At 48.0% G+C, this 17,373-nt stretch overlaps 2 protein-coding genes across 2 annotated transcripts; both read right to left on the reverse strand.

Moving 5' to 3' along the window:
* Positions 1 to 82: 82 nt before the first annotated feature.
* On the reverse strand, positions 83 to 1,166 carry CDV56_100038 (uncharacterized protein; the record flags this gene model as incomplete). Its single annotated transcript, XM_026753657.1, has 2 exons — positions 83 to 822; positions 887 to 1,166. The coding sequence occupies 2 exons, from the start codon at positions 1,164 to 1,166 to the stop codon at positions 83 to 85; spliced, it is 1,020 nt and encodes a 339-aa protein (XP_026610564.1).
* A 13,839-nt stretch (positions 1,167 to 15,005) lies between these two features.
* Positions 15,006 to 17,066, reverse strand: CDV56_102388 (ankyrin repeat and BTB/POZ domain protein; the record flags this gene model as incomplete). The annotated part of the gene is made up of 3 exons (XM_026756007.1): positions 15,006 to 16,572; positions 16,642 to 16,727; positions 16,830 to 17,066. 3 exons carry the CDS (start codon positions 17,064 to 17,066, stop codon positions 15,006 to 15,008), a joined length of 1,890 nt encoding a protein of 629 aa, XP_026610565.1.
* Positions 17,067 to 17,373: the final 307 nt, after the last annotated feature.

A 17,373-nucleotide genomic window follows, 5' to 3' on the forward strand; every position in this document is an offset into this window, starting at 1 on the left:
TTTCTTTTCTGCTTTTTAGGGTGGTTCCCTCATAACGGATGTCATGACGGTTGGTCTCAAGGGCTGAATGCGTAGTCGCAGTCTATTGGACCATGGCGGTAGCAACTGGGCGGCCCGTATGACAACCACGCTCGTGACGCTTCATATTGCTCCTTACGCTGAAGGCCTTTCCGCAGCCTGCATGCGTGCAGCGGAAAGGCTTCTCACCGGTGTGGCTGTGAGAATGGATGCGGAGGCTCGAGGGCCGCGAGAAGGCCTTGTGGCAGGTCCGGCAAATGTAGCGATCATGGTTCTGCTGGTAAGGCGTGGAACTGGACGGGGGGAAGTAGTGGTGGTGTTGCCAGGCGGGGGTGACAGGAGAAATCATCTGCTGATGAGCCGGCGAGGGAAGGGGTGCCGCGGATGCTGGAGGGACGGTGCCTGCGTTCTGGAAGGTGCTTGGCGCAGGGTTTCTTTGGTAGTAACCGGCAGTTGATGGTGTAGAGGGCTCGATGGGAGAAGAGTAGGATGCCACACTGGGAGCGGGGGAAGCATATGGAGCTCCGGGAGCATGCTGAACGGACCCTTGACTCGAGATGGAGGATCGATCTATCGGACTAGGAAGGCCAATTGGCGCTTGGGAATACGTTTCGGTGGTTTTGATCACAGCGCTGGTGCTCGTAGCAGAGACAGATGATGCCGAGGGAGAATGGCGGTTGAAGCCCGAGCCAGGACGCAGTGGCGGCGTTGGTGGCATGGCGTGTGGTGTGATCGAGTCATATGTCTGCGATTGAGGCCGGGGATCTGAATCCCTGTGCGCTGACAGACTAGTCCTTTGGCGTTCTGTAAACTGGGAGTCAGTCATACTGGGTTCTGTGATGAGATATGAAACGGTGAAAGATCATACTTGCTGCGTGTGCAGCGGCACCGTCTGCGCCCTCGAGCAGAATCGAGATGGAAGGAAGCGAGCACTTGGGCTGGTCATCGACTGGAGGGGACAGTGGTGGCTGAGGGGTACGAGAGTAAGATGTCGTGTGTATCGGTACAGTGAAGTAAGAGCCCGTAGATTGATCAGAGAGGCGCTTGTATAGGCTGGCTTGTACAGCAGAAGGACTCTGAGTCCATCTTGACTTGAAGGTCGGAACTGTATCCAATTCAGAAGGCGAGATGAGGCTTGCGACATCCATGGTGTTTGCGCGGAGGTATGAAGCGGCCGACACGATGGTAAGTTCCTCAAGGGTATGCGCAGTGAGATGGTGAGAGTGAAGAAGAGGTGGAAAGATGGCTACAGTGGAACCATATATGAAGGTTGAGCGAGTAGTGAACTACTTGAAGCCCAGAGCCAATCCAGATTGTCTCCTCTTTAGGTGGGGACGTGTCTGGGAACAGGGGGATAGAATGGGGTCTATACTTTATAGACGACGAGAGATTTGCTGGATAAGGTGGGGGAAGAAAGTCTAAGGCAAAATATAATTATAGCTTGGTTGTTGGTACTACTTGGTAGAGATGATGCACCGTAACTCCGTCTGGCAGGACGAGTGGAGGTCAAAATTCAAGACTGATATGGACGAAGCCGAATGAGCAGACAGGAGACACTGACATGAACCTGTTCCTTAATTACAATGATGATAAGAGTCAGTGCTATTATTTCATTTTCTATTTTCTTCTCTATTTTATTTAATTTTGCTTTGCTCTGGAATGGGTACAAATAGCAGGGGGAAAATAAGGAATAAAAAATAGAAAAATAAAAAAAATAAAATAAAAGATTGTTACCTTAGGCTTGTTTGATCTGGTACTGGCGATCGTGTATTGCGTGGTAATAGACATGTAAAACGAATTTTCCCGAGCCTGCAGGGCAGTAACGTAAGTATTTTGCTGTATTTTCCTTTCGGTTTGCCTCGACAGGGGGGCTGATACCTCCGTCCCAAAGCTTAATTAATGAGCACCAGGAGCCTGGGTAAGAGCTCTAGGTGGTAAGATTATTATTTATGTTTGCTTTTTCTGACCCAATAATGCATACCTACTCCGTACATGGAGTCGTGGTCTCGTACCCGGCGTAAAAAACTCTGTATGGCTAGTACGCGGGCGGACAGATGATGTGCGATTAGTTTGTAATGTTTTGGGTAGGCTCGACGAGAGCTAAAAAAACGTGCGCCTCCCGGTCCACTGTTCCAGAGACCACCATACCCCGGCTAATTTGGGGAAGTTCATTGGTTTGTTCCAGCTTGCTATTTCACCTCCAACGGGGTCTTACCTTTGCGTCAAAGTGCTCTGATCAACCTCCTGCATGCTGGAATCTCCCTGTCGTGCTAACCATGTTATAAAAGCCATGGTCGAGGGAACTGTTGTAAATCATTTCTGCTTCTAGCGAAGCAGTCACCAGTAGGCGTGACCTTGACACCCTAATCCTCCTGGTGTACTGAGTTGTGTACGGAGAACGGAGTAGTTGGGGCTCGGCTACAGTAGGTCTGGCGCTAGTGCAGATCCAAGAACACTCCAGCCTCAGTCAACTCATGGAGATTCGAATCATCGATCGTCATTTTACTCTGGGAGTAAATCATGGCAAATCCTATTCATCCGCAGTAGGAGGCAGGAGACTAGCATTGTAAACGGTACACGGCCCATACAACTTACGTATTGCCGCCATGGACTCGCCAGCCGATCCCTCCAAGTGGATCCAGGCGCAAGAGTGTTTTACCTGTCACAACGATCCCATGCCCCATAAACGGCTGATCGTTGCCGCACGATCACGCGTTGCTGAGAACACTGATCTCATGTCCTAATTTCCAATCATAAAAACTGATAAATTATCATCGTAATCGACTGTAGATCCTTTCGTCTGGGCTGTCGATGGACATGCTCTAGCTTGGCGATTCGCTCCTGAGGTTGTGAAGATACCAGCTGTGTTGGGATTAGCCTTCGGGCTCGCCGTAGAGATTACTGTTTCAACTTTCGAATTTTGGGTTATGCTTGGATCACCAGTTTGATGATCCTCCAACTGCTGAGACAGGTGTTTGTTCTTTTAAATTCTCTTCTTGATTTATCATTGATCTAATTGTAAGTCAGAGTCTGTCTAAGAGAAGGAAACCGGAATAAGCAGGCAGAACAAAGCATAAATTGAACATGAAAAAATTAAAAGATGAAAAAAAATAAAAATAATAATAATAAAACCAAAGCGACTCAGGAGACGTTCTTCCCAGATAGGAAATATATCCGTTCTATGCCCACTATCAACCTGGATGGTCCCATCATCAACCATGTCCTTGGGGGTGGATGACGGAGAGTCACAGCACGATGGGAGAACTGGGTCTAAGCCGGAAACAGTCTAGCCCCAGACACCCAGAAGGGAATTTCTGAACGCTTTCTCCTCCTTTGAATACTTCGCTTGGGGGCTAAGGACCTAAGGGACTTAGTGTCTTGACGGAACCGGAGATTATTGTGGCGCTGGCAACCAACTAAAATCCCAGATGATCTCAAGCGAAATTTGGACGAGCGTCAATCAGGATGTGCTAAGGTACTAACCTGGAAAAGGTGGGTCAGTGAGGTAGCTACGTAACTACGTATCCGAGAACAAACTCATATGGTTGTATCCCCTATTCTTTTTGCTTCTTTTTTCCAAGGGGGCTGGAGGGTGATGAGATGGCTCTGTTCCTTCAGCACTGTCCAACAAAAGGAAAAAGAAAAAAAAAAAAGAAAGAAATGAGACATGGCAGGACCGGAGATAGGCCACCTCCTTGAGTGTTGCATCATTGATCGAACCTGAGGGGATCCTGATCGCCCATGCAGGGGAACCAGCTTCGATAGGTCATACGCACAAACAGTAACAGTTGTCACTACTGCTTGGATGAGTCGTCAGTGAAGATGCATACCATCTACGGCTGATAGAGGAGAAGTACATGCCGGACTTGAAAGTTTCCCCGATCTGCTTCCCGTACACAGATGCCGACCGATCAGAATGAAAGCCTCCTCCAATTCCAGACACTGGGTTGGCCACCACCAGAGGTTAAGATGTGTCATGTGCTTGTTCTTTCTAGAGAAAGTAATTTCTCTCGTTTTGAATTCACCATGAAAATATCATTGACGTCCATGGTCCATAACAAACAGTATTAAGAGAGTTCTCTGGATCCATGTCTTGGCTCAATCGATTCCATGTGCACGAGATGCCTCGGCCGCCGAGGACAAACCAACTACCAAAAAGGGTTACGGAGACGACCTGCCTTGTTACTAGTAACTTAGCGGAAGATCATCACTCTGTCAATCTGTTCTGGAACCATGAAGATCTTCTGGGATGACAGAGTGCGGACTATGGCGAACAGAGAACAGAGGATAATGGACTCAGGTTGTGCCAGTCTCCAGAAGTCCAGAGATTGCATAATTTGGTGTTCAAAAGTCAAAACTCATCTTCATCTTTTATGCAGTAGTCTTCCGATTGTGACCATTTACTGAGGGGAATGCTTCCATGATCTGCCCATATCGCGTGTGAGTATGTGAGATACCGTACCCCCTGCACCCTTATATGCAGCTCAGACTAATCCAGTTATGTTCCCGTTGGTCCATAGCTGTGTTGTCAATCAGTCTGAGTTAGTTGCTATTATCATTCTCACTGATAAGTAGTTATATAGTATTCGCATACTATTGGTGCATAACAATAGTGAACATAACTATTGGATGTCTCAAATGACTGCCCAGCGTCCATTCCCTGCTGAAGCCGAGGATCATCTGTCGGAAAGCGAGCTCTGGATAGTTACAACTTCATTTCATGTTCCTCATAGAAGCACCACCCAGTTCCATACTTCAACTCTAAAGAAACAATTTCGCTAAATCGTCTCGTGGAATATCTAGAAGCTATGCCTCCTCGGCCAGTGAGTTTAGCGTCCTCGGGAGAATATTTCCTTCTGGGGAACGGAATTCCATTCTTTTCGAGAATGTCTTGAATTTTAATCTACCCTCTACAATAATGGACTATCTATCAATCCTCAACCGGAGATTGTCCCGGCAGAGTCGGCTCATAGATAGTACCGAAGGTCCTATTATTATTCGGGCCAACTTGAACTTTGATCACTTCATTCCATAGAATTTCTATAGAATTCCTATCCCTGGTCCTTGGTATTGGAAGCCATAGATACCTACGTAGTCTAACCTGTCTAGGACCTTTGTTACACTACCCGGGATTGCCACGCGATCCATGGACCCGGAAATTGCATACCCTAGCGAGACCTCAATCAAGTGAGCTCATATCTACTCCGTACCATAACAAAAATAAAACCACTCTGGTTCATGGTCGCGTGAAGGTTAGAAGTAAGCGAATCTACCGTATTTTCTGCCCTCCTTCATGCCGGTACGCTGTGTCAGGACCGGTTTTTTCTGACCTTGGTTCAAAAAGTTCCAGAACATAATGGACAAGCCGAAAGAGCTAGTAGGTACCGCAGAATAGAAGAATCATACCGTATTGGACTGCTTCATGGAGACTGAGCTTTGATCAATGAGTGTGAACTAGGGCTTCGCTTCGCGATCCGAGGGGATACGTAACTAATGAGGTCAACGATGATTGGTCATATTCCAAGACATGCCCACGGAAGGATCCTGTATTCTGCACCATTACAGAGATCCTCTGCTCGTACCTAAGTAATTAATTCATACAGTGACACAAAGTCTCGACTTGCAATTAGTTTATGGAGCTATGAACCTCGCTTAGATCATTGCGATGGGTCCTTACTCCTGACAAAGACACATTCATCGACGAAAGAGGAAGGGGAAACAGATATCAGGATGGACACTGGAGATACTACTCCATTAACTCCGCAGCCGTTCCTGACACTAAGACATCAAATAATAACAAAGTCTACAAAGTCCCTCTGCATTTGCCTGTCTGACACCAGCGATGCTAATAGAGAGAAAACAAGTCCGAAGCAGGAAGGGGTAAAAAAGACGTCACTACCATTGCCATCTGCAACGCATCCAGGAGCTACTGTGATATCCCGCCCTTGCAACTGGATGTCAAAGGTACGAGCCAAGATTAGAACAGATTGACCGTTGTGTTAGCCATGATAGTGCTGCGCTGGCGCATTACAAAGTTTCTTGTTCGGCTGAAAAATGATGCCGCCAGAAGTAAGGGGGATCACACAGGTGGAGTCCTCTAAGAGTGGCATTCTTCTAAGTCAAGCGGAAAAAGGAGTAATCCGCCTGGGGATGAACTGGACTCATGGAGTCATAGAGCCTAGGGAGGATTGACAAGACATGATGTGCGATGATCATCTAACGCCTTCAACGTCGGCTCAAATAGACTCGGTCAAGTCACATGATAATCATGTGACAGAGCATCTAAAGTTATGGCCTCAGGCAAATTACTGACTAAGTGTATTGCGTCTGTCCCCATTGTGGGACGAGCCTACCAGTGGACTGGACGGGCAGTCAGCGTTCTCGCGCTTAGTGGCGGGCTTGAAGCGACCAATTTTCCCACCTCTCTGAAGCGACATCGTCACATCAGTCACATCACCTCCAGCTACAAGACTGTTGGTGTACGTGCGTCAGTGTATTAAACCTCATAATAAGGTTTTGCTGGTAGAATCGGGATATGTTTGAAACTATCGATTCATTATCCCTGCCATAATTGCTATTTATCGCTCGGTCAAGCGACTAGATACAATGAGTGCTCCGAGAACTCCGTGGACATGGCCAGATTCTGGCCGGATTAGCCGGCCATGTTTCTACCCCCGCGCAATTAACTGAAAACAAGCTGTGCTAGGCAACGGATGCAAGATGATGAAAGCTCAGACAATTATGCATGTCTATAACCAGAACTCGATCTTGTAACTTCAGCCTTTCAAGCTATGCGTCGTTTCATACTTGGTCATGCAGTATTCATGGACCAGAGTCCATAGGTCCATAGGATTAGGATGAACACAGATCAAAGTCAAAACACGACGGCAGCTCAGTTTTAACTTTCAGATCCGGATAGGCTGGTACTATGCATACTGTATTGTACGGAGTTACCAAACAGAACTACAGACTAGGACTAGATTATTCATATGTTGACCTCCGCAATTCAGCCACGCGAGACGGGGATACGGGACGGGGTCGATCCTCATAGCGTAAGCGAGCTCATCACTTCGAGGCAAGGCTTGAACTTCTCAGAGAAAATCAAGATGTTTGTGCTTCAGCTGGCCGCTCAAAAACAATGTGCAGAATCTCGCTTGCTTTTGCTTGGAAGTGATTAGTTACGTTGCACAAAGGTGATACAACACATGGAATCAGGTGCGCGGCATGGCTTTGGGCTGAATCTGCCTGGTCGCGTTGTCTAGTACAGATTCATTCGAAAATTTACTTTGTCTTGAACACTTCACAGTAGGCCCAATGTTAAGGTTCGATTGTCTCTGGGATACAATGAGAAGCACTATTTGCTACGGAGTAGACACCAGCTGAAACATGGCGTGGCATAGCTATCCAAACGATCTCAGGTACAAGTCCGTTTTCAGACCGCCACGTTGAATACTAAGGAGACGGCCGCAGATCCTCATCAAGGTGCATAGGATTATGTACTGCGGCCAGGCAACCGGCCTTGTATATGATCGGTCACATGGAATCAAGATACCTTACAGGTTTACGCACATTTTTCAGCGTAGATCTGATTCTTGAACTTTAAGCTGTATCAGAAAGCCGCCTGCCTTCTGAGGCCGGACAACAGGATTGTCTGAAATGTCACCAAACGCACCTGATTGGCTAGATCGCTAAAAGCAGACCTCGGTTCGTTCTCCCAAGAAAACCTAATTTCTTACTTCGTACGCTGGATTTGAAACTCTCTAGGAGGAAGGCTACGTAATTTGGTACCACTAACCGCCGGTCGCCCCCTTTTAGCCTCCGACTTTTAGGCGAGAACTGCTGGAGCGGGCGTCAGACGGGCTAAGCTCCTCTAAGACTAAAGGGTCACTAGGCACTAGTAGCACAATAGCGGCCCACTCTTGGTCTGGACCCTGGTTACTTCACGTGGCAGACGTCGGCTCCGCTTGCAGGTGTCGCTCGGGCCTTCCCGAGTTTGGCACCAAAGCCGATGCAAGGCTTATCATGGCGCCTTCCTCCTGACAATCCTGGTCAGTGGTCTGTTCGATGTAAATCATGTAATTCTACGGGATATGTTACAGTCTTATACAGCGGGTGGGTTGATGGTCAAAGAGCTCAAGAATCAAGGCACAGGCTACGGTTATCCATGCTGATCAAGAAGCATGTGGGACTTCATTTTACCGGCTATTTTGATTCCTCTCAGGCCTGATTTGATAAAACTGACCCTATCACCGCATGCTGCTGACGTTCATCCGTCCCAGTCGACATACTCCGTACTTGGTAAGGTACTGTAAACAGGAGGCTGGTGGTGTTAAAGTTGTAGGTATTACCATACTTACAGAGCTTGGTAACAGCTTGTAATGCCAGTATGAGTTTCTTTTTCACTTTTCCGGCCGATCATTTATACATAGAAATTTACTCCGTACAGTTTCAGTTCACCACCTGATGTGTTCACCTCGACATGATCACTTGATGACTATTTGCTTCTTCTGAAACCTCGAGGAAAACCAACCGTCAACGGTTGACAGCTCAGGTGTGAAAATGAACGGTCATCGTCACTACATGTCTGACCCATTAGGTCTTGTCAATATGGAAGCGCCGACGCCCACAGCTCAAACCAAGTCGCCATCCACTGTCTTAATTAAACCCCCAAGACAATCCAATTGATTAAGGTTAACTCGAGTCATGTCACCCACATATCCGGCGTCAGGACCAACCAGCACCATCCCTCCAGTCGCTCCAAGACGATCCTTGACAGCCGAGGGTGATTAACAACGGAGCAAAGTGCTATTTGTGGCTGCGCTTGCATACACCGCAACCTACGTAGGCTACGATATATGAAATCAGGCCCTGATCCTTGAAGTGATCGCCCAATCAAGCCACGAGGCAAACGCTAGTCTAGACATGGGATTGAGGTAGGTCCACATTCCACTATTTCTGAATTCTGATTACTGGATTCACGGCGGCCGAGCGCATATCGTGATTGCGATTCCGATTTTCTGCCGGACGGTGTCGTCGGCCGGGGAGGATCAGATATCTGGGTCTGAGAGTAGGTACGGAGTACAGGATGGAGTTTGTTGTGTGGATTCTTGAACAACAATGAAGTAAGCTGAAGGGTAGATTCGGATTTATAATCATCATGTAACCCCCCACTTTGGATTTCTCCGAGTCATTGTCAAACTAGGGCCTCTCGTGAATCACCTCTCCTTGGACTGAGAGCTTAGAGCATGATCAGGCATTTTCCTTGAGCCACATACCACAAACAATGATGACTGCACTGGATGACACTGTAACTGTAGTATAGAATATGGATCCTAGACCATAAGTCCCTTTGATAATGCTCTTTGCGCAAATATGATCAACAGGGAAAGGGACCTGAAATGTTAGAGTTCAAAATAAATATCTATGAACAAATCACCAGAGAGAGGATACGCCAATCATGAAGGTTAGATTCCTCTGAAACCAAAAAGCTCTGAATTTACTTTTTCCTTATTTTTCTTTTTGACTTTCTGCATTGCCTTTCCACGACGAATCCTGAATCCTTCATCATTCCTGGACCGATGCCATACTGCGTAAGATCTTAGGAGTTTTCAACCGACGGCTGGACGGAAGTACTAGGTAGGAAGCTCCTGCTGATCGGTATCGGAGGACAGCTTCTGGCCATAGCTTCCTGCCTTGGAATAATTCTAGCACATTGGAAACGAAATGACGCTTGTCAGATCACCTACCTATACGGCACTAGCGGTAAGATACTATGCGGGTTTTGCCATCTTCGGTACAGACAGACATCCAATGGTTCTCTAAGGTATCATACACTAATGTATCGCCTCCGTATTGAACGGAGATCCTGAGGCTTGCGCTAGATTGTCCAGGAATTAATATCATTTTATCATTTTGCTTCTGGTGTGCTGATATCTCACCGCAATTTAGATCCTTTAATATTGGAGGGATAGCTTGCCAATCACTCGATTTCTGACTGGCAAGTTGCTCATGAGTATCGGCCCCTCATCTCCCGACTTTAAACCTACAATGGTCACGTCACGCCCGCCCGTCACAATTGATCGTATCGACTACTCAAATGGGTATAGTCCGCTTCCTGCAAGACCAGCAGATCTCCGGCGTGGCATTTCTGCACCTTCCCTGAAGAGGCTTAGTGATGTGCTGTGGATCAACCAGAAACTTCTCCGGAAGAAGGTTTGTGGCCGACGCACTACCCAAGGAACGGTTATCAGGCTACCAGTGATTACCTACTGCAATTAGAAGGCCAAACGAGGAGGCCCGGTCCATATGGCGAAGGATCGACGCCCGGTACTTGACCTGCGACCTGCGTACTCCGTCTCCGTACCTTGTTCTTACCAAATACCTATTTAGGAACGTACATCACAATCGTGGATAATTCCTGGGAATGCTGGGATGCTATTTGGTCTTGGAATGTTTCAGTTAGCCACTCTTGATTATTAATGCTTTGTTTTTCGCCTTCGTCCATTTCTATGGCTGGGTTTTGAGTTTATCCTAATTTCATCTCCGTTGTGTTTTTGTGCTCAACCCCGTGAGATTTGGATATTACGAAGCTATACGGAGTATACTCCGTAGTATCTCATAGCATGGTGAGAATAGCCTTAATTTAGAGGTTCATATTGAAGCAACTGAGACGAATGGTAGATTGTGCAGGCTGTCTTCTTCGTCCTCCAAGTGAAACCCACGACCTTTCGAGGCCTGAACTCTTGACCGGTTTTTGTTTAATTAAACTGGTGACATCACGAGTTTGCTTCACCATGATCATCGAGGAACCACCAGTTTGACTTTCATCATCTGAGTCTGTTCGGTGGGTGGTGGACCGCAAAATATATCCCAGGTAGATACTCCGTACACAACAGACTATCCCATAGTCTGAGATGATCTGTTCCATCTGTAGAGGACATGCATGCATAGCTCATCAACCATGAGCTCTATACCAATAATGCCGTCGCTCCCTCATACATACATACATACATATACGCATGCATGTGTGCATGAAGCACAAGAAGCCCGGAGACAGTCCCATGGTATCTCGGCCACTGCCATCACCAGCAGAACCATGCATCCACACATCACAAGATAGAAACTCCTCTGTAGACTAGCTGCTGTCGTGGGACATGAGAGATCAACTTCAGATCAAGCTGCACTTGCGCATCACCGCTGCGTTCGACTTCAGACAAAGGGCCCTTGTCCACATACACTTGCATACAGATGCAGGAGAAGCCAGCGAAGCCGGATGTTCAAGTGAGCACTAAGTCTTGGGAGGCTCAGCCCCAGATCCAGCCCAGAAAACTGGTCTGCTTTTCTACCGAGTCCACCGTCCCCCGATGAGGCATACGGTCTGCTCTCGGCAGTACCTTGGGGAATAGTAGGAGGAACTAGAAAGTATCTACGAGCAGGATCACCACTTTCGGGTATCGTGCATGTGGGAAATTGCGGGATGTGATGAGGACTCGGAGGAGCGCATGATGGCTGTTTCAGGTGGGGGGTGTCCACGGGTATGTTCGAATTGTATTGTTGGATTGAGAGGTGTACTCCGAACTCGATGGAATACTGCAGCTTATACTTCGTATTTGAAAATGGTGTAGATAGTCTATCTACCAGAGTTTCTGCTGCAGTGTAGGGAGTGTCAACACTAAGGTGAGAATGAGACGACTAGGGTCCTGACATACTCCATTGCTCAATTCTCAGCGAGGATTGAAGGAATTAACCCTGGTCAATAATAGCGGACTACGGATTTACTCGGTGTAAGATACGGAGGAGCAGCCGTCCAATCTCTTCCTTAAGGTGATGGTGCTTTGGGAACAGGGCCATTTTTGCGACTCTACCGGTACTCAACGCCTTCATGCAGAACAAGTAGTGGACTCGAATGATGTCAAGATCGCACTTAGTGTATACAAGCAGATTGACAATGGAATTGGTTAAGATTGCAGACATTGTGTTCCTGTCTGCACGCTGGTCCTTACAGGACTGTGTTGATAGATTCAGGGTCCGTGTTGCAGATGGAAGGCGTCCTTGGGAGTTACAATTGTCAGTGCATGGAGTCCGTGCTCAGGTATTGACCCAATTCCAAAGTTAGATTATGACACCTCTGTGCAGCAAGAACAACAGCGAGGATACCGTTGATGATGCCAATGATTGCTGTAATCGTGAGTCATAGGGCGAGGAGTAACCTATGAGGCTATGATACATCCATGCAGTAGTGATTGTACAGAGACCATGCCATGCACTTCTCCTGCATGGCATTCGGATGCAGCATACTGTCGCTCATTATTGGACCAGTGCACCATGATCTAGGTATTATTAGATCGGTCACACCGTTGCGTTTCGGGCTTGTTGCCCCTCGTGCTTACTGCTTGACCCCTCGCTTATCGATTGGCAGAAAAGGGCATAGATTTGCTACGATAAGCATCGGCCATCTGTGGTTATGGAGTATGGATATCGCCTGGAGAATGATGGCGATATGACAGCAGACACCGCAGTAGCAAGCAGGGTTGCAACTGTAGAGCCGTTGCGCACATCTGGCTCCGTCTACTGCCTGAGGGACGTACGTATGTCCCTTCTTCCCACTCATTAGTCTGATCAGATGCTCAAGTAGGCAAGCGTCGCTGCCAGTGGATTTTCGAAGATTGGAAAAAACCTCCAACAGTTTTGACCACAAATCCACCCACTTGGAGCGGTCCTACCACAGCCCGCATGCGATACATATCACCTGGTCAGCTTAGGTCGAACACCGTCACAGAGACATAGACCCTGGCTCTCTACCAAAGTAACTAGCCACATATTCAAGAAACACACCATGACAGATCATCCGCCTCCGTCTGCGACTTTGTGATAAGCGACCAGGATGGCCGCATGCGTGGCTGGCGGTCTGTGGCCACGCTAGCCGCTGGCAATCTTCAAACCACACTGCTGACCGATAATTGACAATTGGAAACTTCTCTCCGTCGCGGTTTTGATTCGTCTGACGGGCCCGTGGTAGATCGTGAGAATGATCAGCATTGGCTGGAGCTAGGCTCCATGGGAGGTTACATGATGTTACAACGAGTAGATAGTACTACTACTACTCCCACGACCAACATTGCTCGCGAATCTTCTTTGTCAAGATTCCTAGTGCCGAGTCAGTTGTCCCTCCAAAGACTTGATAAGCTGGAACTGACATGGGATGAAATCATATCAAGGTCACCACGTATCCACTTCTTCGAATGAAGTCGTACTTAACTTTGGCCAAGGTCGACAGTCGAAACGACTCGACACCAGTTGTGCTCGTAGAATATCGCACCAATCAACCCTCCATCCCCGCACGCCCGATCGAGGCCACCGGCGTGTCGATCGGGCTTGATGCAGCCTGCGTAGGAGGAAAACAAAACGGTGTAAGACGGAAATAATCACGGTCAAATCAGATAAGAGTTTGCTATGCATATTTAACTCCCAGCAAGCGAAGTTGCGGTGGCCACTGGCCAGTAGCCACACACCGAGTTGGAGCCCAACCTTTGTCGCCAAAAACATCATCTTTGCCGATTGGTATGCAAAAGCCCCGAAAAAGAACTGGCACAAAATTTAGTGCCATGCAGCTTCCATTTCGTGGTCGATCCCGCCACGGAAATGCCCGAAGGCCTTACGACCAGAAAAATCCAGAGAGTCAGAGACAAAGTAGGTACGTCCAATCATGTCAGGTTGATCATCGTGGCTTGCGCGACGTGGATTCACACGCTCTTGCCTTGCATCCAATGTAGTCGATCGGTAGTATAGATGTACTCCATATATCACTCCCAGTTCAGTCCTGCTTGACTTCGGATCGCCTGTTGTGCCTCTTTCCAAGTACCTGATATGCAGGAGGGTGGACCGGCTGGCCATACTCGCCCTCGTAGGTGTGAGGGGTACGGAGTGTGCGCCTCGATGTCCGACCGCTTGCATTCAAATCAGGTCATGAAGCCCAGATGCTTCTGGCTTCTGATACCAAGATCGGAGCCGTCACCCGCCAGGTTCCCACCCGGTAGTTGCGCAGCTCTCGCCAGAAGCCAGTAGGAGAGGAAGGAACCCAGTGGGGTGATCATTAAGGAGGTCTGTTCCCTCCCTTCGGCTCTCAGAAGTTAGAACATAAGGATGGTACTCCGTACTGAGCAGAGGTATGATGAATGAGCATCAGCTTCATATGCATGGACTCGTTTCTTGTCACACCCTCCTTCAGCACTCATTTGCTGAGGTTCGAACACATGCTTTGGACCAGAAAGCATGCAGCATTGTCCTCTGCTTTGAATTTTGATTCTGATCTTCTCATGTATGAGGACAGCCTGCCGCACAGACAACATAATTGCCTGTTCCCGTCTTACCTATGCGGCTCGGGTCGGCGGGTGGGACGGATAGTGTTGAGTTTGTATGACTCCATATTGTAACGGTGGTACGAGAGTCAGCTTTCAAGCGCCGTCACTGGTGATCTCTTCGTGTCTGTCTGCCTCGAGTCGCACCGACGGCGTCGGCCGGGCGGATAACACCCATACCTTCCTATTCATGAACACATAGATCACTCAAAACTTACATCATCTTGTGATTCTGGTATCGCACGTGTGTTTGTCCAGCCTCATGAGATCCCTAAGATTTTGGGGTTGCTGGTTCCTCTGTCCGTTCTGCTCCGTTTCAAGAGTATGCTGTAGAAAGAGGCTTGATTAGCTGCTTCCCCTCATGGAGTGGGGAGATGAATCCAGATGATCTGAATCCTAAACAGAGTCGGACGATGCCAATGTTCGATAGCGAAGTTGCCATCAAAAACTTGTAAATATCCACAGACAGTATAACTGACATGATTTCTGACAAGAGCTGATCAACAGAAGATGTAAACATTCAGATTCTACCATTCTCTATACATTTGTATATGTGACTTTGTATATATGCCGTGCGTAGTTTGTCGTTTAGTCATCATGTCCTCAATCACGTCGTAATCATGTCACCGTTCAAGCTTCCAAGTTCAGCTCTTCCAAAAGGCGATCCAATTTTTCCATGAGAATCTGGTAGTTGATCGCGTCCTTGCTGAATTCATCGCCAGCGATTTCTCCATCCAGAGTCCGGATGACAGGACCATGTTCTAGAGTCCTTTGACCAGGCGCGACCTCTCCCTCTGCGCCGATGGACAGAGTCTGACTCTGAATGCCCATTGTGTCCACTTTGTCGGTAATCTCTACCAAGTCTTTGTCGATGCCACTAGCATCAGCCAGCTCTTGTCGTGTTTCCTCCTCCATCATCTCTTCCAAGCCAGCATCATCGAATCTGAGTCGGAAGCGCTCACCCAGATAGAACCGGATGTCGTCCAACAACTCGATCGAGTCCGTTTCTTGTCTTGCTCTGATACGAGCCGCTGACTCTTGAATCAGTTCGGCGAATTCAGGTGAGTCAATATGGGCTTCCAATCTGTACGCAAGATAACGTGCAGCGAACTCCTCCAGTCGCTGGACTCGAGTCAACCAAGCAGCGCGGATGATGGCATAGATATCGATCTCATCTTCTTCCTTGGTTCCCCGAGTCCTTGCAGCTTCTGCCTGTGACATGTCACCGCTACCGAGTGTGCTGATAACGACCGCTGCCTTGGTTTTTAATTTCTCAATGAACAGCATATCAGCGGCGAAAAGAACGTCGACAGCGATATCAAGCGGGAAATCTGCCCTTTCCGTATACAGAAACGTGAGCACAATCTCCAGAACCTCAGGAGAGCAGTCCACAGGGATGACGTTCAGGTGCTCCTTCAAGTGCGCCTCTCGGAAGGTAGACGAGAACATAGCTTGAAAAAACTCGGACCGAAGCAGCATGGCCCGGTGGCAGGGGAACAAGACCGACTTCCGGGCTTGCTGCTTGCCATTCAAACGGGAGTCGTCGCCAATCTCGTCCTCGTCTTCAGGGAGCTCGTCGGCTTGAAGCAAAACGTCGGCGAAGATTCGATTGTGACGGTCCCACTTGACTTCATCCACCTTAGAGGAATCGACCTCTATTTTACTTCCAAGGACATTCTCCCGGAACCACTCTTCGAGCTGATCTCGACCTTTTGAAAGCTCCATTGACCTCCGCTGCCTGGCTAACCTCCTGTCCCCACTGTCAATGATACTATCCAGAAGACTCTGGATCTCCAAATGCTTAGCGATCCTGTCAATCCCTGCAAAGACCTCTGACTCTGTGAAGCCTGTTCCAGGCCCGCTTCTCAGATCGCGAGGAGCTTCTCCAAAGTACAGGTACTTGATTGCCGTCCCGAATGCTTGTGGCGGAATCGTGCTCGGGAGTTTCCATGTTGTAGATGTGGGGTCAGCTACCAATTTCCTGCGAAAGTAAGGAGAACGTGCAGCAAGTATGAACTTATGCAAGTACAGAGACTCATCACCCGCTGTCACCACAATGTCAGATGTCCCGGGCTGGTCTCGAGTGAGGAGCGACGATACATGGGCGGCAAGGGGCTGAAGGGGATCGGCAGACTTCGAATAGTCATATTCAAGTAGCAGATTTCGTATACGATCGTTCAAAGCGTTGTATAGGCATCTACAATAAAATCGTGGATTAGACCGAGGACTACCAGAGCGTATTCACTCGACAACAAATGACGCATACCTTTCTCCTTGAAAAGTGTCACGCTCACACAATGCACCGGACTCAAGAAGGAGCTGAGCGACTTCGTAATGGCCGCAAAGACTAGCCTAATTTCATAATCCTGTTAATGCCAATGGCTAACCCACAATTGCAGAGACAAATTCTCGGGTGTCATGGTTCCGGCGATGCTCAAGGGACAGTTTGCTTACTAGGATCAAGGGAGTATAGTCGTAGGGATCCCGAGCGTTTACATTGACTCCTTCCGTGATTTTTTCCTGGCAGACTTTCAGGTCCCCCTTGCGACAGGCTTCGCAAAGTTCCCGAAACGGCTCACTCAAATCCAGAGGATTGTCATCCTTGATTGTCCCCTCCTGGATCAGCTTCTTCTCATTGTGGAGACTGATTTCAAGCTGGTCTTTGCGTAGTACAGTCCTCTCTGTCATCATGAACTCAATCAAAGTGCCTTTCCGGGGCACCAAGAGAAGACAATAAACGGCCAAATATTCGAAGCTGTATGTAAAGTGCGGGACTCGAGATCATTTAACAATGGCATCATCTTATCGATAAGAAGAGTCACGTGTGATATATATTGCCACTATGACGGCAAAGGGGGAGGATAAGTACATTGATTGAAGCTAATTCTGAATTCCTGCAGTCAATGCCAATAAAGGAGTTAGATAATGAATCAATTATTTCAAGCTATTAGGTGAGTCCTAGGCTCACAGGCACCAGGAATGCATTTATATACACTGA

Source organism: Aspergillus thermomutatus (assembly GCF_002237265.1).
Source record: "Aspergillus thermomutatus strain HMR AF 39 chromosome Unknown NODE_301, whole genome shotgun sequence".
In the NCBI taxonomy this organism is placed as follows: Eukaryota; Fungi; Ascomycota; class Eurotiomycetes; order Eurotiales; family Aspergillaceae; genus Aspergillus; species Aspergillus thermomutatus.